Source organism: Lolium perenne, chromosome 4 (genome assembly GCF_019359855.2).
Source record: "Lolium perenne isolate Kyuss_39 chromosome 4, Kyuss_2.0, whole genome shotgun sequence".
NCBI lineage: Eukaryota > Viridiplantae > Streptophyta > Magnoliopsida > Poales > Poaceae > Lolium > Lolium perenne.
The window spans coordinates 228,581,722-228,604,526 of NC_067247.2; the positions used below are offsets into that span (position 1 = coordinate 228,581,722).

General features: G+C 47.4%; 1 protein-coding gene across 1 annotated transcript; it reads right to left on the reverse strand.

Moving 5' to 3' along the window:
- Positions 1–2,629: 2,629 nt before the first annotated feature.
- LOC139839294 (uncharacterized) lies at positions 2,630–5,389 on the reverse strand. Its single transcript, XM_071829339.1, has one exon. It carries the CDS (start codon positions 5,387–5,389, stop codon positions 2,630–2,632), a length of 2,760 nt encoding a protein of 919 aa, XP_071685440.1.
- Positions 5,390–22,805: the final 17,416 nt, after the last annotated feature.

The window sequence follows — 22,805 nt, forward strand, 5'->3', positions numbered from 1 at the left end:
TCCAATGCTTTACTCTGAAGTCTGAAGCTACCGATGCATTTTTTTATGTGGTGCTCTCTTTGGTCTTCTTCCCCATAGCCGCAATTTCTTTTTGAACTAACCATTCTCAAACTTCTTGGAAGAAATAGCCCCAAATTTCTCACCTAAATCGCGCTGCAAGTGACCTCGATCTAGTTGTCAGTTTGGTCTATCGGCAATTGCACGATGCGGTGAGATGTGCCGGGCACCAGGCAAGCAAGACGAGCCACAGTCACGCTGTTTACGGTGGATGCGCGAGCTAGAAGCATGTGCCAGTCTTGCAAGCAGCTAAAATAGCAATTCAGCAGAGAAGCACACACATATTCTGTGAGGTGCTACTAGATCGGATCTCGTCAAGCAACGCAACACACACACAGATTAGGGAATTCGCTCGATTAACCTCCCAACCACCCCCGAGCGAGTCTCCACGGCACTGCCGTGTTCATCAATTAACTTACAACATGCCTAAGCACAGTTCCTGACGAGCTTATATAGATGCAGCTAAAGGGCCGGCCTCAGGTGGTCCAGTCCGCACCGGTGTAGCGAGCTGGGCCCTTCCTTTCTCTCCTGGGCCGGGCCTTGCTCCTTGGCGACGAAGACGTTGAATCTCCATCGTTCCCGCCCAGCTCTTGATCAGCAGTAGTAGTAGTAGGCAGGTCGCTGACACTCCCCCGCCGTTGAGGACCTGCTTGCCCCCAAGCAGGAGCCTGAGGGAAATGCTGGCGCAACGAGTCCCGATCTTCCCATGTAGCTTGCGCCGGCGATGAGCCACTCCACTAGACCAGCACTTGAGGAACTGCACGATGGCCGACTTGGCGCACCCGCTGCTAGAGAATCTTGACGGGAATCTGAAAGAAATCAAGTGGTGACGGTAATTGTTGCAAGACTGGACGAGGCTTACCCACACATGGCTTCAGTTGAGAGACATGGAACACTGGGTGCACTCTGCTGGATTCAGGCAGTGCCAGCTTGTACGCGACCTGCCCAATTCACGCAATAACCCTGAATGGACCAAAGAATTTGAACGCCAACTTCTGGCTGACACGTCGGGCAACAGATGACTGAATATAGGGTTGTAAGCGGAGAAACACTTCATCACCAATTGCAAACTGCCACTCTGTCCTGTTCTTATCCGCCTGGTGCTTCATGCGCTGCTGCATACGCAGCAAGTGCTGACGAACTGAGGCCAGGACCAGAGCACGCTCATCCAGCCAAGCCTGAGTATCTGCTGATGCGATCTTGTCTGAGGCAGAAATACCAAAATAGCGAGGCTGTCGGCCATAAAGAAGCTCGAAAGGAGTTTTTTCCCAATGACGCATGCCAGTTAGTGTTATACCAGAATTCACAGAGAGCGATCCACTTAGCCCAGTGTTGAGGATGTGCACTGATGAAACAACGCAGATAACATTCCACTGATTGATTCACTCTCTCTGTTTGTCCATCCGTCTGTGGGTGGTTCGCTGTGCTCATTTTTCAGGTTGGTACCCGTGGCTTTAAAGACTGATTGCCAAAAAAGTGAAGTGAAAACAGGATCACGGTCGGAAACTAGGTTCAGTGGCATACCGTGCAACCTGTAAATGTTGTCCACGAACAGATCAGCGACTTTTCTTGCTGTGTAAGGATGCTTCAATGGCACAAAGTGTGCATACTTGGTAAGCTTGTCAACCACGACGAGGATGCAATTGTGCCCTTTTGATGAAGGCAATCCATCAATGAAATCCATGGTCGCTGTTTCCCACGGTGCAGACGGAATCGGAAGCGGCTGTAGCAGTCCTGGTGGATGGATTCTCTCGGGTTTAGCTTGTTGACAGATGTGGCAGGTGCGCACATATTCTTTCGTCATACTCTTCATAGATGGCCATTTGAACAAGGAAGTTAATCTGCGATAAGTTACAGGAAATCCTGAGTGGCCTCCCTGAGGACTATCATGGAATGCTGAGATGATACGCTGCTGTAGCTGTTCATCCTGGCCTACCCAAATACGCCCTTGATAACGCAAAATGCCATGGTCCAACTTATAGTCACCCTCCGTTGCTGGTTCCACCGCCAACTTCTGCAGGAGATGTTGTGCAACCGCATCATCCTCATAGCTGGCACGCACAGACTCGAGCCACACAGGCTGAACCATTGTTACAGACATCAATGGAGAGCTGCTTGTGGGCTTCCTTGATAGTGCGTCAGCCGCCCCATTGTGAATTCCTTTCTTGTACATTACCTTGTATTGCAGCCCCATCAACTTGGTTAATGTTTTCTGCTGCCACTCTGTATGCAACCTCTGGTCAGTTAGATGAACAAGGCTTTTGTGATCAGTTCGAATTATGAATTCTCCAATTTGCAAATAGGAACGCCACTGTTGCACTGCTAGTAGGATAGCTAAATATTCCTTTTCATATACTGACAGGCCTCTATTTTTGGGACCCAATGCACGGCTGACATATGCTAAGGGATGTCCACACTGTGATAAAACTGCTCCAATACCAACATCACACGCATCAGTGTCTATCACAAACTGTTCATCAAATCGAGGAAGAGCTAGCACTGGAGCTGTTGTCAAAGCCTGCTTCAGGGTTTGGAAGGCTGTGTCAGAGTCATCTGTCCAGACAAACAACACTCATTTCTTAAGCAGGGCAGTCAATGGTTGGCTAATAATGGCATAATGCCTGATGAACTTCCTGTAGTAGCCAGTGAGCCCGAGAAATCCTCTTAACTCTTTCAGATTCGTTGGTGTTGGCCAGTTCTCAACTGACTGAATTTTGGTGGCATCAGTCGCAACACCTGCAGCTGAGATCACATGTCCTAGATAATTAATTTTCTCCTGGGCAAAAGCACATTTGGACAGTTTGACTTGCCACTGATCCTTTTGCAGAATCCCCAAAACAGTTGCCAAGTGTTGTAGATGATCGTCATACGTTTGGCTGTAGATTAAGATATCGTCGAAGAAAACCAAGGCAAACTTGCGCAAAACCGGGGCCAAGGTGGCGTTCATGGCCTGCTGAAATGTAGCCGGGGCTCCTGTCAGTCCAAATGCCATCACCCTGAATTCATAGTGGCCATTATGAGTTTGAAATGCTGTCTTTGCTTCCTCGCCGGGGGCCAGACGTATCTGGTGATACCCTGCCTTTAAATCAAGCTTGGAAAACCATTTGGAATCGGCCAACTCATCGAGCAGTTCATCGATGATGGGAAGGGGATATTTGCCCTTTACTGTAAGAGCATTCAAGTGCCTGTAATCGACGACTAAGCGCCAGGTTTTGTCCCCTTTTTTGACTAGGAGTACTGGAGAACCAAATGGACTGTTGCTCAGCTGAATGACACCCTGGTCCAGCAATTCTTGGACTTGCTTTTCTATTTCTGTCTTTAGCTCTGGCACTACCCGATAAGGCCTCATGGATACAGGGCAGGCACCAGGTATTAGAGGTATGTGGTGGTCATACTGGTGCCTTGGTGGTAATCCAGTAGGAGAAGCAAAAACAGAAGCAAAAGTATCCAAGATAGCTTGCACTGGCTGGGGAATAGGAATAGGTACTGGTGTTTCGGCATCACTCACCAGATTCAACCCTTCCAATGCATTGATACAAAACTGTGACCCTTCTCCCTGTAACACCACTAACTGTCCATCCTTAGGCACTGCAATCCAGCCTTGGTCCCAGTGTGTGATCATAGGGCTATATTTTCCTAACCAATGCAAACCAATAATGCCATCATAACTGCCCAATTTCAGCACCTTGAAATCATCACAGAATTCTGTTCCCTCGACTGACCAAGATAACTGAGGAAAATATTCAGCACAGGATAAGATAGCACCACCAGCTACCTTGACATTGACATTATCAGGTAATGGCGCTCCTCCTTTGAGCAGCTGCGCTTTGTGGCTGTCGATGAAACATGAAGAGCTCCCAGAATCTACCAAGAACAGCATATCCATGTTTTGAATTTGTACTTTCAGCAACATGGTTTTTGGAACTGAAATTGTTGTATTCAAAGCAGCAGCTGACAGCAACATCAAGTGTGGGTCGCGTTGTTGCACCGGCTGCTCCCCTTGGTCCTCTTCTTCAGTTTCGTCAGACTCAAAAGGTTGCATATAATCGACCATCTCCTGGACAATATGCAAGGGTACAATATTTTTGCACTTGTGCTCACGATGATACTTGTCACCACAGGTAAAGCACAAGTTCTTAGCTCTCCTGTATGCCCGAAGACTCTGCCACTTTTCTTCTGCTGATGTTCTCTGTGACTCTGCTTGACGTTTCTCCTCAACTCTCGGGGAAACCCATCTGGCAGGTGGTTGTGGAAGAGGAATGGGGTTTGCAAGGGCTGACGGCTGGTAAGACCTCTTGATCAAGGGCCTGACGGCTCGGCAAGAATAGACCACGCCCTCGCCCAGCTCCTCATATAACAAGGCCAAGGAATAAGCAGTGTCTAAGTCACGAGGTTGTTGTATTGCCACCAGAATGCGAACTCCAGGTTGCAGGCCATCAATGAATTTGGTGGTGTAATGTACCTGATCAGGATTTACCTCATACGCTGTGATCTGGCCCATCAATTCAGCAAAACGAGTGACGTAGTCCTCGACTGAAGATGTCTGAGAGATGTGGATCAATCGCCTGACCAGCACCGGATGTTGATTTCTGCAGAAACGTGTCATCACTGCTGCAACAAGGTCAGACCAAGACGGTTGGTGGTGTTGGTCCAGGAAGGATTCCAGCCATGTCGCTGCTGCACCCACGAACTGGTCTGACGCTGTCGAAATCCACTGCTGTGATGGCGTGTTCCAGCGCTGGAAATAATCCTCGCAGCGGCGTTGCCACAATTTTGGGTTGGAACCATCAAATTGCGGCAAATCAACGCGGGGACCATGAAAGGAATTAGCGCCATGGTATGTTCTCGCAGGATGCTGGTTGTCGAAATTTTGATGGCTAAGGGCGAGATTCATACCTCCTCCCGGAGGAGGCATGTGAGAGTCACACGCCGTCCCCCGGCCTGTGTGTGTCCAACGGCGGCCATCCGGGCCCGCGGGGCTTCCCTCCGACTCCTTGGTGTGTGAAGTCGACGGATCTCCCGCCGGCGCTGCCTGGACGGGCCGATGCAAGCCCGCAACCAGCGCCGTGAGTTGCCCGATCTCGTGGCTGAGAGAACCACGGACGACATCGAGCTCCTGCCCGATCTGGGCCTTGACGCCCTCCAAATCGGAGGAGAGGGTTGCCAGACCTTGATCGACGCCCTTGAGATGCTTCTGCGTGTCGAGGACGAAGGGCTGGAAATTCCCCAGGATCTCCTTCTTGTAGTGGGCGAAGCGCTGCTCCGCATCCTCCGCCATATCCACCTTGATGAGCTCGTATAAGGCCTTGGATTCCGGGGAGAGGGAGTCCATTGCTTCAGATCGGCAGCGCGCGACGAAGCGAGTAGCGTGGCGGTGGGTGGGAATCTCCAGAATTGGGGATCGAAGTGTCTCTGATACCACTTGTGAGGTGCTACTAGATCGGATCTCGTCAAGCAACGCAACACACACACAGATTAGGGAATTCGCTCGATTAACCTCCCAACCACCCCCGAGCGAGTCTCCACGGCACTGCCGTGTTCATCAATTAACTTACAACATGCCTAAGCACAGTTCCTGACGAGCTTATATAGATGCAGCTAAAGGGCCGGCCTCAGGTGGTCCAGTCCGCACCGGTGTAGCGAGCTAGGCCCTTCCTTTCTCTCCTGGGCCGGGCCTTGCTCCTTGGCGACGAAGACGTTGAATCTCCATCGTTCCCGCCCAGCTCTTGATCAGCAGTAGTAGTAGTAGGCAGGTCGCTGACATATTCTCGAGAAAAAAGAAACGCACACCCAGCTAGCAATTGAAAGCCCAAACACACGCGCACACGCAGTGCTAGCAATCAGCGGCAAGCGGCAGCATCAGCAAACGCACAAGCCACATTTATATCTTTGCTCTCATCTTTCCTCTCGATTTCTCTCACACACGTCCCCTTCGGTCCTTCCCCTGCTTCTCTCCCTGGATCCATACCAGCTCAAAGTCACCTGATATGTCCATTGGCCTGGATGCAGTGTACCGGTAGATCTGTCCGAATAAGAATCTCGAGACGGATTGGAAGGAACTTTTGACAAAAGAGACCACCTGCGCAAGTGAATTGTCAAAAAGGACCACCTCCGAAAATTATTGTCAAAAAGGACCACCTGCATCGTGGCGGCACGCGTGCCAGGCGACACGTGTCGCCTGCCGCCACAGCCGGCTCCGGCAGGGCCTGCCGCCGTTGCCCCTGGCGGCAAGTCCACAATGATCAATGAATAGTTTCCTGATCGATGAACAGTGCACATTAGCTACAAAATTTGTTGAATTTGTCTTTTTTGTTGAGCCCAAAATACAACGTATTTTACAGTGATTTTTTGCACAATTGTAGTGCATAGAGTTATCTACATGTAGGTATTTTTTTTCGAATTTTTTGAGATACTTAAAAAAAAATCAAAACATGCTACTATTCATAGATCAGGACAATGTGGACATGCCGCCGTTGGCTGTGGCGGCAGACCCTGCCGCCTCCGGCTGTGGCGGCAGGCGACACGTGTCGCCTGGCACGCGTGCCGCCACGACGCAGGTGGTTCTTTTTGACAATAATTTTCGGAGGTGGTCTTTTTTGACAATTCACTCGCGCAGGTGGTCTCTTTTGTCAAAAATTCGATTGGAAGAACCAAAGCTCTGGTGTTGCGCCCTCTGCCTGCCCTCTACGTTGTCAGGGGTGCGATGGGGTCGATCTACGGCGGTTGCGCTTCTCCGTTCTCGGTTGTTGCCTAATGTCGCTGACCGCCATCTGCGCGTCTGAAGGAACTAACGTTTCGCGGCTGAGTCGCTGCCTGCAGATCGAACACAACTGCTGAATACGGCCGACAAAAGCACGCATGGGGCATTGTGGATTTGTGGGCCGGAGCGTCCATTCTGGGGGTGAGCCACGACCCGACTCCCCAGGTGCTGGTGCTGCGGGGTGCGCATCCATGTAAAACGTCTGCCATGGCGGCATGGTGGGGGCAGGAGGGCTAGAGGGTGCATGGTGAGAGGACCAAGATAGCCTAGCTCGCAGGAGGAGGATGGCGCGAGGACCAGCGAAGGTCAGCGCCGTCGGAGGAGGAGGAAGGCGCGAGGGCCAGCGAAAACCTACGCCGCCGCTGGAGGATTTGTGGCCGGCGCGGGCGTGAGAGGGCCGCTCGCCTGGGTAGAAGAGGGGATAAGGAGGGAAGGGAACCGACTCGGCATATGCGGACGAATCGTTATTTAGGTTTCCATCGACCCTAGTTCTCGTGAGGAAACAGCATTAACGACCCGTTTTTTGTGGCAATAGTGCGTTGTATGTGATTTGGTGGGAGGGCAAATCGGTCCAGAAAAGTGTTGGACCAAGGAAACAATCCTCCCTTTATTATTAGGTACTAGCACTGCGCAACAGGTTGAACTTATCGGTATCCAAATAGGGTAGTTGCGTTTATTAATTTTTAGACTAACTTTTTCCAAAAAAAAGTAAACTTTCATTGGACGGGCTAAATTCTCAATAAATTGAGATAAATTTCACGTAATTAATTACATTTTTTGTGTTTTAAACTGAAACTACCATGCAACGAAACGAACTCCTAAAAAACAAACTTGTCATGTTAGCTAAGTGAACTTTTTTTTTTTGCTCATTTATGTGCATGAACTACTTGAATTTTTCGAGTGCAATAATTGATCTATTACTTGTATATTATTTGTCAACCGGAGTTTTTAAAAAGTTTGGTAGTTATTCTAAAAACTTGGTTAAATATTTCCTTGCTTGAGACGAAATATGTCCAGTTTGTGGGTTCTCAACTAAGGCATGGCCATAAGAAAATTACAATTTGTCCAATCATTATCGGTCTTGTTTTCAGATTGCTTACACGAAAAGCCACAAATACAGTTGGTAGTTTTACAATCTTCGGTGCATGATACCCATAATCTGTTCTCGAAAAAGATAGTAGCACGTATTATTGGATTGTAGCTCCCCCACATATCTTATTTTGTATGGGCCTTCCCCATACATTGACTGTTGCCAAATTTGGGTGGCCGATGACCAAATGAAAATGCACATACATTGACTGTTGCCAGGCTCTCCAATGTTGAGCTAGCTTGCAACATCAGTCGCTCAGTGCATTAGCACCACCAAGTCAGTAATATAGTGGTTCATTATTCATCATCCAATGCTGCCGGTCAGTTTCCCAGAAATCGTACAAGCATGGACACAGAGGCGCAGCTGCTGGTGTCTCATTAACAGACGCGTGCATACACGTGTGAGCTATCGGCAGCGCGCGCACACACGCGTCGATTAGCGTCCTCCTTTGTGTATGGCCGGGAAGGGCTAATCCATTCCCCATTGACAAAAAAATGAAGCTGAGTGCGCCCATCAGCACCTATCATCCCCAAATTGCCCGATTCGTGAAAGCTTCGCCACCCCCCCAAATTGATTCGCGGCTGGCTGGGCGCGCTCGCTAGAAAGGTTCGCCACCCATCCATCGTCTCCAACTCTCTCTTTGGCCAAATTCGCTTGCATGGGCGGTTCTTCGTCATGCCAGTCGTGCAATTTCCTCTGACCCAACCTCGTCTCTTTCCGCCGCCGCCTCCAACTCAAATTCCTTTCCAATTAGATCTTAGATTCTTAGTGATGTGGCTCGTTGATTCTAGGAAACTTGATGTATTTAAACCGATCGAACTCATTCTAATGCAGCGAGGTGGGATTATTGAGCGTCCAGGTGTGCCAGCTCTTCATAGGACATGAACCGTCTCATTAGTTTTGGGCCATGTACGTTATGATATTGGGCCTGGCCCATGTGTACGCGTGAGTGCCTTCCAGACGGGTTGTGCTAGCGATCGGGCGACACCCAGACCCATTGCCTTTCTTTTTCTCGTATATATGTACGAACCGTTTTTTAGCTACGCGGTGTCAATCGCTGTAATTAAGTTCGGAAAATTAGGGGTAAATCTAAAACGGACGAAAATTTGCCCACGCATGGGATGATGGACTGAAAAAAAAAGAATTAAACGGTTTGGTGGCAATAGTGCGTTGTATGTGATTTGGTGGAAGGGCAAATCGGTCCAAAAAAGTGTTGGACCAAGGAAATAATCCTCCCTTTATTATTAGGTATAGATATAGATATAGATATAGATAGAATAGCTGTTGATGCCCCGTAGATGGCTCTCCCGAAGATCTATCTGTCGTGTGAACTTGAGATTGGGGAGACTTGAACTGTAGATATAATAGAAACAAGATGTCAGCGCTCAATATTCTTGCCTTCACATCTGATTGTTATATATACATTATTTTTGTAAGTATTAATATCCGATTTACTTGAGTGCTGAGCACGTCATACGTCAAGGAAATTCCCAAATGAAAAGGAGCAGAAAAAATATGTGGAATCATGCACAATATCAGCAAGAGCCACCGATGTATCCACACTATCGGCGCCGGAAGTCACAAACAACCAAACACTGTCCAGTGATTATCACTGTGTGTATTGGTTCAAAGTCGACACTACTGGCCAATACGTCAATTCGAAGATAAAATCGTCATTTCTGAACCTGATCATGACAGCAGATCGGCCATGGCACCACTGCTACAGTGAATAATCAACCCTTGAGATACTCCCCTTTGTAATTGGTGCGAACGGGTTGGACAAGAATGATCTTCTTTCCTATTTTTGGTCAAAGGAATACACGAACACGGCTACACAAGCAGTCAGGGTAGAGAAGACCCAACACCACCACGAATTTAGCCCTGTCCAGCAGCATTCTATCTGGCTGGGCATATGTAGCCAACGAACAGACAGGTACGTCTACATATAACTCACAGTCTCCATCTCGCACCACCGCGTCGGCCATAGCCGATAAGCATTAGCTTCAGAACGCGGTTCCTTCCGCTTCTTTCTCGTTCCCACCTCACTTTCTTGTTTGAATCTTCGACACCACAACAGTGTGTGGTGCATTATTATTCTTGCAGCCTCGACTTTGGTAGATCTATTATTCTCTCCCATTTTTTAGGAAACTCTGTTCGTTACACATGTGAGCTAATATTTCGACAAAGCGTACTTTTATTAGTGGTAAAGGATGTGTTAAGATTTTTTTTTTTTTGTGAAAAAAGGATGTGTTAAGATGATACAAAAGTTCCAAGAATTCAATCCTGATACACATAAAGAGATGTCCTTCTTTGGAGGGTACGTCTCCTGTTGCGGCTTCTCCTCGCGTGACCGCCGAGGCTTTGCGTATCGCTCTTGATGCGGCGTCATCTGACAGTCCGGGGGCAGCTCGGCAACAGGCTGATGCTTCTGCTTTGGAGCATGCTCGCTCGGACAGACCGGCTAGAGGGAGGGTGTGCACTCTTGGTCGTATCACGCCTGCTGCAGCTAGGCGGGCTGCGGCTTCCGCGGCTCATGCGGCTGAGGTGGAGATGGGTCCTACGTCGGGACTTGGTGTGGAGGAGGCGACACAGCGAGGGGGTCTTCATCGCCCTTACCCCTTCGAGTCCCTTCGCCTACGTCGCGCCAGGAGGAGGATGAGGCGTCACGTGCTGTCTCTTTGGTCGGTCGTGGGACTCTACTTCACCGTTGTCCCCGCGGTCGGCGTCTGTGCCACCGGCTAACAACGACGAGGCTACCTTGGCCCTTGCGGTCAAGACAGCTTCTACTGTTGGTCGGGTCGGCATGGGGAGTCGAGACGTCAGCGGCGTTGGTTGCGGAGGGGGGTCTACTTCACCACCACCCCCTCTTGCGACCCCTGGGGACATGGAGGGGCAGCCTATGTCACCTGCTGCGCCGCTGGGAGTGGTTGGGCAGCCGGCCTTCTTCCCCCCGGCATCCGCTGATGGTGGGGTGCTCGGGCCTCTTGCGCCGGCCTCAGGACCTCAGGGGCTGCCACCGACTCAGGTGCCCAGGGGAGGCTCTTCCACGACACCGACTTCTCCGAGGGCTGCAGCGACGACGCGTCCCCCGTTGGCTGCGTCTATCGCGCCCTCGCGGCGTAGTGCGCATCACGGGGTGGGCGTCGATGGAGCCGCTGCGACGGATGAGGATTCCATGGCAAAGGCTATGCGGCGTAAGGCGGAGAGCAACCTCGACTTCTCATGTACTGTTAAAAGTTCAAAGTCTTTTTTAACTTTCCCAACACCACTCATGGCCTCTAAGCTCCATAATGTGGGTCTTTCGTTGGAAAATTTCATTACTTCTGTTTCTGTTTCGGCTAATGCTTTTAGACGTATGAAGTTTGATAGATTAAAATTCACTCCTACGGTTTCGAGTAAGTCGGATACCTCTCTATCTGATGATGATGAGGAAGTGTACGCCGTTTCTGATGACCATCTACTCACACATCTAGTAGGAGAGGTATCGGAGGTGGGTCTGGATGATGACGCGTTGGGATCATGTATTGAATTACAAGCAGCCGAGCGTAAATCCAGACTCTCCTCTATTAAACGTAATGCATGGCCTAATAAAAGGGCAAAGGTGACTAAATCTCCGATTGTTTCCAAATGAATGGCATGTTTAAGAATAGCAGAGGTCTCAAGGACTTGGCTAAACACTTACAAATCGTTGAGTGCATTCGGGAACATATTTTAGATTTTGTTGCTATCTCTGAGACGGGCAAACAGAATTACTCAACAAGTTTTCTAAATCACCTTTCAGGCCGGGAAGATTTTGCTTGGGTTTCCCGCCTGCCTCGGGGGCGTTCTGGTGGTTTATTAGTCGGGATCCGAACTTCAACTATGGAAATTTTGGATAATTCCGGTGGTGACTTTCATATTAAACTTCACATTCGGAATAAATCTGATAATTTCATTTGGAGTTTGGTTTCTGTCTATGGGGCTGCCCAAGATGTTGATAAGCCTGGTTTTCTTCGGTAATTGGTTAATTTAGCAAAGGACAATCCACACCCTATTATTATAGGCGGGGATTTTAACTTGCTAAGATAACCCCACGAGAAAAGTTGGGGCAGATTTGATACTCATTGGCCTTTCTTATTCAACGCCGTTTTTGACAGTCTGGATTTGAGAGAGGTATCAATGGGTGGGAGACAGTTCACTTGGGCAAACAGTCTCTCAGAGCCTACATACGAGAAATTGGATCGAGTATTGATGGACTCAGATTGGGAATTGAAATTCCCCTTAGTCTCAGTACGAGTCCTCCCTCAGATTGAAGCTTTGTCGGATCATGCTCCAATTTTATTATCTACTGGGACACTTCTACCGCAACGGAGACGTCCGTTCAAATTTGAACTTGGATGGCTTAATCGGGATGGTTTCTCAGACATGGTTAAATTTATTTGGGACAAGCCGGTTGCTGGGAACACACCAATCCAAAGGTGAATAACAAGCTACACTCGATGCGTAGATACCTTGTAGGGTGGGCTCGACAAATGGCGGGCCAGCTCAAAGAAGAGAAACTCAGCCTATCATCAAATATTGATGACTTAGAGACACTCGCTGAGGTACGTCCGTTGACTAAGCAGGAAATTGATCTTAAAAGTCAATATAATGCTAAGTTAGCCGGTTTACTTCGTGAGGAGGAACTCAAATGGTACCAGAGGTCTAAAGCCCAGTTTCTGCTAGAGGGAGATTCGAATACGAGGTACTTTCATAGTGTCGCCAATGGTCGACATAGAAAGAAACTCATTCACTCTCTTACTCAGGACGAGGGTCTGATCGAAGGTCATGAGCAGCTAAAGTCCTATATTACATCGTATTATAAAGGTCTTTTTTGCGCACCGGAGGAATCGGATATATCCATGGATGAATCCAGGATTGATAACATCCCCCAAGTGTCTCCACAAGAAAACGCTATTCTAAACTCCCCGTACTCCGAGGAGGAAATAAGAAAAGCGGTTTTTCAAATGGAGCATAATAAGACGCCAGGACCAGATGGTTTTCCGGCTGAATTTTACCAAACCTTTTGGGTTTATCAAGTCTGACTTATTGGTTATGTTCGCTGAACTCCACGAGGGGCAGTTGGATCTGTTCCGTATTAATTTTGGTGGAATCATTCTTTTACCGAAAGTTATTAATGCGTAACGGATTCAACAATACAGACCAATATGCCTACTAAACGTTTGTTTTAAAATATTCACAAAAGTCGCTACTATTCAACTTAATTCAGTGGCAGATCAAGTGGTGCGCCCTTCTCAGACTGTATTTATGCAAGGCAGACACATCCTAGATGGGGTGGTGACCTTGCATGAGACAATCCATGAGATGCATCGCAAAAAGTTAAATGGGGTAGTACTCAAAATCGACTTTGAAAAAGCCTATGATAAAGTCAAATGGTCTTTTCTTCAACAAACCCTCAGGATGAAAGGTTTTTCTGAGGATTGATGCGCTCTTATAAATAACTTTGTTTTTGGTGGAAGTGTTGCCATTAAAGTCAATGACGACTCTGGCAAATATTTCCAGACCAGAAAAGGGTTGAGGCAAGGGGATCCCCTATCTCCAATGTTATTCAACATTGTGGAGGATATGCTTGCAATTATAATAGAGCGAGCTAAGATCGATGGCCGAATTGAAGGAGTGGTCCCCCATCTGGTTGTTGGGGGCTTATCCATCCTTCAGTATGCCGATGATACAATTCTATTTATGGATCATGACTTGGAAAAGGCACGAAATCTGAAATTAATTCTTTCAGCATTCGAGCAGTTGTCAGGTCTAAAGATTAATTTCCATAAGAGTGAACTGTTTTGTTTCGGTGATGCCAAAGATGAGGCCAACCTATACGCTGAATTATTCGGCTGTGGGATTGGTTGTTTTCCAATCAGCTATCTGGGCATTCCTATTCACTATCGGAGGCTTACGCTAGCTGAATGGAAAATTGTTGAAGAAAGACTTCAGAAACGTCTTACTAGCTGGAAAGAAAATTGCTATCCATTGGTGGAAGATTAGTTCTCATAAACTCAGTACTTACAAATATGGTACTGTATATGATTTCTTTCTTCCAGTTACCGAAAGGAGTCTTACATAGATTGGACTATTTCTGATCAAGATTCTTTTGGCAAGGGAATAGTGAGAAGAAAAAGTACCGGTTAACTAAATGGAGTGTTGTTTGCCGTCCAAAAGATCAAGGTGGACTTGGTGTCCATGATCTTGAAATTAAGAACATGGCCTTGTTTGGTAAATGGCTGGCCAGGTTGTTAACGGAGGATGGTGTGTGGCAACAACTGCTGCGGAAAAAGTATATTGGCTCAAAGGCGATCTCTCAAGTTATTTAGAAACCAGGTGATTCACATTTTTGGGCTGGCGTCATGGCAACTAAAAAATACTTTTTCCCTTTTGGTTCTTTCTCCATTAAGAATGGGGTGGAGATACGGTTCAGTGAGGATAAGTGGTTGGGAACAACCACTCTTCGCGAACAGTATCCAGCTTTGTACAATATTGTTCATCATAAAGGGGATACCTTGCAGAAGATGTTGGAATCTTCCCCTCCCTCTATGACGTTTAGACGTGATCTCATCGGTCCCCGGCTAGCCACTTGGAACGAACTGCTTCGGCGGTTGGATTCAATTCACTTGGTTCAGGGGACAGATGAATTCCGGTGGAGTCTAACCAAGAATGGTGTATTCTCGGTTAGATCCATGTACAACGCTCTGTGTATCCCATCACAACCGGTCTTAAATAATAAATCCATCTGGAAGATGAAGATACCTCTTAAAACAAAGGTTTTTGCATGGTATCTTCGTCGAGGTGTGATTCTTACTAAAGATAACCTTGTAAAACGCAACTGGCATGATTGTACAAAATGTATGTTTTGTCACGAAGATGAGACAATAAAACACCTTTTCTTCAATTGTCGGGTTGCTAGATCTATATGGTCAATCATTCACCTCGTACCATTGCAAACATCTATGGCAATTGGCTAAATGGGGTTGATAATAGGTACAAAACTATTATCAGAATGGGAGCGATTGCGGTAGCATGGTCGCTTTGGCTATGTACAAATGACAAGGTTTTTAATGACAAAAATTCCTCTATCATGCAGATTATTTACCGGTGTACATCTTTGCTCCGTTCATGGTCGCCACTTTAGCGTTTGGAAGATCGATACCTCTTTACGGAGGTGTCTACACGGTTGGAGAACACGATCAGGGAGTTTATTTCCCAACATGGGTGGCTGCATAGTCGAAGGATTGAAGCCAATGGAGCTATATAGTAGTTGGCTTTTTGCATCGTTTCTTCCTATCTCCTTTTATTTGATACTGGACTACTAAACGGTTGTGTGCATCCTAGTTATGCAGAGGCTGGGTGTAATGCTTAAAACTTTTTTGAGTAATAAAACGTCCCTTATCGAAAAAGCACAATTGCAATTCACTGTCATATGTCTTTAGTGCTATTTTCAGCAGAGGTAAATATCCTCAGATACCGAACGCTCGCTAATTAGTACCGTTTCTTCACACTTTAACCTTCTCATGACACATAGATACTAATACCAAAATAATTCTAAAGTAAGACCCAACTGTAGTAGTTCTTTCTGCTCAAAAAGCCGTGGTTTTTGGTGTAGACAAGTTTTAACAAGTAAAGGGAGGCAGATGCACGGTAGGTTTGGTGGCATCTTATTTGGTGTTAAAACTAGTTTTATGGACGTGCTGGCCTATCGGATGGTGTGTTTCATAATACATTCCATACTCGCAAAATGGTTAATCTTACTAAGGATAATTGATAATCATGTTGTTATAGGTGAGAATTTAATATGCCTGCATTCTGTTAGAGTATATATTTGTATATTGTAGTTTCCCTACATGTTAGGGGGCTTCCTGCATATTTGCACCTATACATGTACTATATATTGTGGCCTTTGTCCCCTGGTAATACAAGCTATCTATTCCTAACATGGTATCAGAGCTGTAGGTTTAGCTCCTCTTCTCTCCTTGTCGCAGCCGCCACCTCGCCCCGGTCTCCGGTTCCCGATCTGGCCGCCGCTGTTTTTTTTTTCTTGGATAGAGATCGATCTCCCGATCCCGATCCCGCTGTCACGAGGTTGCTCACGCCGGCCTCCGCTTCGATCCCGATCCCGCTGGACGAGGTCGCTCTCTCTCGGCCTGTCCACTCCCTCGGCCCGTCCTCGCCCCGTCCGCCCTCCGCTCCACGAGGTCGCACGCCTCGCACATCGCGCGCCTAGGAAGCACGTGCCTCGCGCGCTCAGGAAGCACGCGCCCCGTCCTGGCCAGCACGCGCCCCGCGACCTCGTCTCATGGCCAACGCTCGCCCGTCGCCTCGTCCTCGCCCTGTTGCCCCGTCGTCCTCGTCGTTCTGCCACCAGCCACCGGTGGGCCCTGTCTCTTCTGCTCTCTGTATGGCCTCAATTTTCCCGCAAATAGGTTCGTACTGCCCCGATCTAGCTTCTCCCAGAGTTCAGATTGTCGGAGGTGCTCTGCTCTAGGCGGAATTGGCCGGAGTTCTTGCAGGCTCGTGAGTTGATTCAAATTTCAAAAAAAAAGACAAAAAAAAGAGAGAGATATGTCTTCCTCGTCGGGCTATGTTGAGATTCCTCGCTGTCCGGTGATCTTTGATGGCGCGAATCACCCTGATTTCGCTGCCTTCATGCGCGTCCACATGCGGGGTCTTCGTCTTTGGGGTGTGCTTTCTGGCGAGGTCTCCTGTCCGCCGCGCCCCGTTGCTCCTACGGTGCCTGTTGCACGGACGCCCCTTGCCCTTGCCCCTGATGCTACTCAGGCGGATAAGGATGTAGACAAGTTAACACGGGTAGAGAGGCAAAGAGGCAGCGGCGGCGACCGGCCGCGGGACGGCAGGGTGCCGGGGCGGGCGGCGGCTGCGGCTGCGAGCAGAGGGGGGAGAAGAGATAATTTTTAGAATAAATTGTGAAAGTCAGGATTTGAACTCAAGACGTGACGTGAGGCTCTGATACCTTTTTTGGCAACTCACAATATTATTTAGTTCATGCACTTGCCACTTGAACCAAAAGTCTAAACTGATGGAAAGGACTAGGCAATCTACTTATACACTTCAACACATTCTAGCATAAGAAAACCAACGCCCGTATTAAAAGGATTGATATGATCGACTCACGGACACACTTCACCAGGGTTTTGCACCCATTGATTTGTTCGGTAGATGGGCGATGGGTGCTGCTACCTAGATCAAACACAATACGCACAAGCAAAAGATGTTTACCCAGGTTCAGGGTGTCGTGAGGCAAAACCCCTACATCTTTCTTGTCTGAATTTTTTTCTTATGCACAATGTACACGAGGAGCTGAGACTCATCTTTCCAACACCTCCGTTCTAGCTCTTTTCTCCTTATTCCTCCGAGCCTAATCTTTATAAGGGACACAAGATCCTCCTTTTATAGTCAAGGGGAATCCACAGATGAAGCATGCATGTCGAACAAGTGTTGAGCGGTGACGCGGGAAGCCACAAAGATGGGCCCGCTAGTGTTTGGGGTTGTGAGTATTGACAGGATGCTTCCGCGACGTCGCGTCATGCTGTCCAGTCAAGTCGTAGGGAGCAGCGGACGTGGTAGCCTGGACACCGCGTCCTGGCCGTCAGTCCTTCCCTTAGAGGTAAGCTGACACGTGTCTGCCATGCACTCCCAGGGGGAGGACGTGTGTACCCTGGCACATGGCTCCTTGCTCCGTCGAAGCGGCCATTCTGCGGGGTGGAGCTTATGGGGCTCCCGGCTCAGGCAGTGTGACGTGGCGGCTCGAGTGGACGGTGCAGGCAAACCTGGTTTGCCAAGCCTCAACATTGTCATTGTTAACAATTGATGCGAATTGATTAAATTTTTAGTACGAAATTCTTGTGCTAAGGGAAAGCACATGGTACAATGGACAAAATAACCCTATCTTATTTCCTAAGAGATCAGCTAAGGGAAGGAAACCTTCTATATTTTTTTTTCTTTCTGTCTCCTCTAGCTAAACAAAAATCCGACGTGGTGATCCTAAGGGAAAGCTGACATCGCCCCATTGTACATGCCCTGACACGCATAAAAAACGTATTAACGATACAAATATGAATAAGATCAAGATAATCGCACCGGTGGAGACAATGACATATTCGCGTAGTTCCTTCCTTTCGAGAGAAAAATATATCTATGTTGGAGAGCTGTACTAACACAAAATCCACAAACTCTACAACAGCTCACCCTATTTTCTGTGTGGTAATGCCACAAAGGCGATCACATGATGATCCAGTAAGCGGTGACCTTGACAGCGGCAACCAAAACCATTAAAAACAAGGTTGGAAAATCTCCATAACACAATTAGAGGTTCCCAACATGAGCAAGAAGTTTACACCACACGAATAGGACAACATCTTCCATCTATGAGCATCTTATGTGCGTCCCCCAAAGCGCTCCCTAAGATTTTTGGGGAGCGCCGGATATTTAACCAGCCACAGTCGCGCGTCTCAAAGGCCTTTTTCGCCCGACGTGTCCCAACACGGTGTCCAGCGCTCCGAGACCAACCCCACTCCACAGGGGACTCTTTGGGCACACCGGATAGTTTGAGAAGTGATGTGGGTACCCACCTGGCGGCGACCACATCTCGAACGGTTGGTTTCAGCCTTTATTTATCGTCGTGCCTCCCACCCCTCCTCCGCCGCTCGATTTTCCGGCCGTCTCGATGGACAATTCCTCCTGCACCGGCACCGCCGTGATGAATGGTTCCGTCGCGATCGTAGTCGCCGCCGCTTTGCCAACGTGTCCCAAAAAGTGCCGGCCAATCCGCCCCTCCTCCACGCATAGAAGGTGTTCGACGGTTTGTCTGGTAGGTGCGATAGGTCTCTGTACGTTGCCTCCTCTGCCGCGGATCAAATTTAACCATTTGTTTTGCTTCATACATGGATAGCGAGGACGAGATGATCGTGGAAATGATGGAGGAAGAGCAAGCCTTCGACGACGACCTTCAGAAGCATTTGTCAATCATCGCGTCCTTCCAAAACATTGTAGACACTGACGCATAGAAGAAGAAGAGGCCGTGCCGCGGAGGTTCGAATCCGGGAAGAAAGAAGTCGAAGCCCCAACAAAGGATGGAGGGGCATACCATGCTTGCACAACGACTTCTTTGCAGAAGATGCAACACATGCCGACAAATTTTTGGCGCCGATATAGGATGATCAAGGTTTTGTTCATGAATATCCTCCACGACGTTCGAGAGTTCGACCCCTACTTCAACCTGAAGCATGACATTGTTGTCATGGCCGGGTTCTCATCGATTCAGAAGTGCACCGCCGTCATGAGGATGCTTGCATACAGAGCACCTGCCGATACACCTGACGACTACCTACGCATGAGTGAGTCTACTATCATTGAGTGCATGTATAAGTTTTGCCGAGCTGACGTGGGAAAGTTTGACAAGTACTACTTGAGAGGGCCAACTGAAGAAGATACTAGTTCCGAAAAATGCATAAAAGTGTCACGAAGTGTAAACAAAACATATAACAATTGGTGTAAAACAAGCATAGAGCATAAAAAATTATAGATACGTTTGCAACGTATCACTGTGGTAGATGATGACCTATGGATTTGGCATTCTTTCTATGACATGGCGGGATCACACAATGACATCAATGTGTTGCAGCGGTCTCCGGTGTTTAGCAAACTAGTGGAAGGTCATGCTCCACCATGCAACTATGAGATCAATGACAACCAATATACTGTAACATCCCAATTTTCAATAAAAAGAAAGTTAGAAGAATTCGAGAGAGCAAAATTTCAAACCAACAAAAACTTTTAAATTGCATATAGTGCCATGCATAGGACTTGTGCATTTGAGTGATATGCCATGATGATTGTTATTATGTGTATGTGCTAAACCCTAAAACCCTAATGTGATCAAGTGAAGATCACCAACCAAATAAATCAAAAACAGAAAGAAATCAAATAAGAATAAAAACCCTAAAACCCTCACGTATGGTTTATGCCATTTTTGCAAATCTTTATCCTAGACCATTTTGGGTTTCACCATTAGTTGTATTATGTTACTAAACAAATCAAATTCAAACTCAGAATAGGATCACATATGATAATGGTCAAATCTGCCACTTATAGTCTGATCCCTACTTTGAGCCCTTGCAATTCAAATTTTCCAAACTAAACTTTCTCAATTCTTTGCACCTCATCCAAGAGCACATCAAGGTGAACAACTTTGGTAAAGACCACCATGCCAAATTCACTTTGTATCAAATTCTATGCTCATGTAAAGTTGGGACTTTTTTATTATGTGGAACAATCTCCAACTTAGCCAATTTGCAATTCTTTGAATTTCTAAATTCCACCACCACCCATCAATCTCTCTGATCAAATACAACTTTTCCAAATCTTGCAACCTTTTGAACTCATTCAAATTTGGGCAAAAATTGCAAATTACAAATATGGAACAATGCAACACTATTTCATATAGTGATCTACTCCACCATATCCTGCCCCAAACTACTCTACTTGGTCCCCTGGTTCCCTCTCTCTCTAAATGCAGCATAGGAACCCTAAGGAGAGAGGCATAGCAAGCTATGGCATGGCCATGCCGGCCACATGCCACATGTCGAGCCACCCCTCTCCCCTTTCTTCTCCAGCCACGGCCACCATGTCTCAGAGCTCCACCTTGCTTCCCTAGCACCGCCTAGCATCACCATTGTCGAGGAGGACGGCGACCGTCGCCGGAGAACACGCTCCCAGATCCTCCCAGGATGCCGTTGGCGTCGCGCGTGTGCATGCCGTGGACGTCACTGGCCACGCGCCACCCCACCAGCTCCCTCTCGCTCTGGCCCCTCCAGCAACACGATGAGCACCGCAACGCCACCTCAGACCCGCCAGACACGCTCACGACCAGGCCCTGGACCGCCGCCGCCGGAGATGGTGAGCAGGATCCCGTAGACGCTACCGCCGACACGGAAGAAATGCGAGCTACCTAGATGTCGCCCGACCGTGTTGTCGCCGCCATTAGCTTCGCCTGGACACGTAGAACACTGCTGCGCCATCGCCTAGCTCCGCCGCTCGCCGAAATCGCCACGCGCATGTCGACCCTCACTCTGCCCCGCAGCACACCTGCGTCTCTATAAATAGAGGCTTCCCCTGAGCAATCCAAGCACCGCACCAACCTCTCCTCCCATCCCTGCTTCTCCACCACCACTGCACTCACCAAATCGACGCCGGAGCAAGCCCAATCGGACGATCGGAGCCGCGGAAGCCCTGGTGAAATCGCCATTGATCCAGGCCACCTCGAGCTCCGCCACTGCTACAGGCTTCTTCCCCTTCATCGACAACCTCGAACGGAACACCGCCGCCGCTCGCCGGACCCACGGTTAGCCCTCCGACCCCCTAGGCTCGCCGCGCCAGTAGCTCCCTCTCGCCAGAGAAGACGACGACTGTCGTTCGTCCGATCAGGATCTAATCCAACGCACCGTATTCATTCATAGTGTTTCGGGTTTTTAACTCGCTGACGAGTGGCCCCCACTCTGTCAGGCGGCCCACTCGCACGAGATGCGTTGCTGGGCCGTTTTCTCTCTGTTTGAATCGTTACGGCCCACTTCGTTTTCCCGCCGGCCCGTTAAATTCAAATTCTGTTTAATCAATTCAAATCAAATTTCAATACTGGACCCAACTTAGAAATTAAATAGAATCTGTTTGGTGTGGCCAAATTTAGCAAATTTTATATTGTTGGAAAGCTAAGGAAAAGATCTACAACATGACGCTGGTCTCACCTTGAGATCTATTGTAGAATTAAAATGATAAAAAGATGAAGACAGGGACTTTTTCCCATTCAAATAAATTTTAAAAATCAACCAAAATAGATATTTAGTTAATTCCAACTCCACTAGCTCACATTTAGCTTACACTAATTGTTTCTACAATAAAATGGTGTGGTCACTTTGCATGATCATGCCGTAGTGTAAATAATAGACAATATGGCTAGTTTACTTAAGTGATATTGTCCAAAACTGTTATGCAAATCATATGAAGTATTTTACTTCATTTAAATCTTGTCCCAAGTGATTTCATATGATGTTTGGACCCCTGGTCAAATACCCTTATATGAAATACTTGGAGATTTAAATCATTTGTAGAAGTATTAAATGGTATGAGGTGGTCTACCTCATTTAAATCATTTTCTCAAATGATGATAATGAATGGTTGACTTAGGTCAATATAAATTAATGTATGATTGTTTGAGAAATTAAATCTTAAGAAGATTTCAATGAGAGGAAATTATTTCTCAAGAACCCTATGGAAACTATCATTTACATATGTCATGAGAGGAAATTATTTTTCCTCAAGCAACACAACCAATGCACCCTACTCATATTAATTGTGTGCTTAGAATAGTTTGTGTGAATATATGTGATGTTTGGAATAGCCATTGAATTAGTTGAGTGATTATACTCGTATTCAAATTTAGACGCTAGCACCGGAGAATACCCGGAGGAAGAAGGTTGCTACCAAGAGGAGGAGGAGAACTTTGAGAACTACCAAGGCAAGCTAATATTCTTGCAAAGTGCAAAGCCCCTTTGGGGCAAGGCACCATTAGTCTTACCTTTTCTTACCATAAGCCTATCCCAAGTTTTTACCATACAAGTTTTACTTGTTGATTTCCAAGAGTTACTTTTATAATTAACTTTGGTCAAAATGAAAGAAGGTTACTAGAGTAGTAAATTTAGTCTCAAGCTGGCCAAGCAAGATTAGCACCCCTCATGATTAGTGCTAGTTCTAAATACTAAAATTTGACTACTCTAGATGGGAACTTGTGACTTTGAAATGAATTTGAAACCTTGGAATGATGATTCATTCCATTGAATGAAGTTTGAAGGTGAA

Excerpts from the sequence above, each read along its gene's own strand:
- LOC139839294 (XM_071829339.1), bottom strand. The coding sequence starts at position 5,389 with ATGGACTCCCTCTCCCCGGAATCCAAGGCCTTATACGAGCTCATCAAG.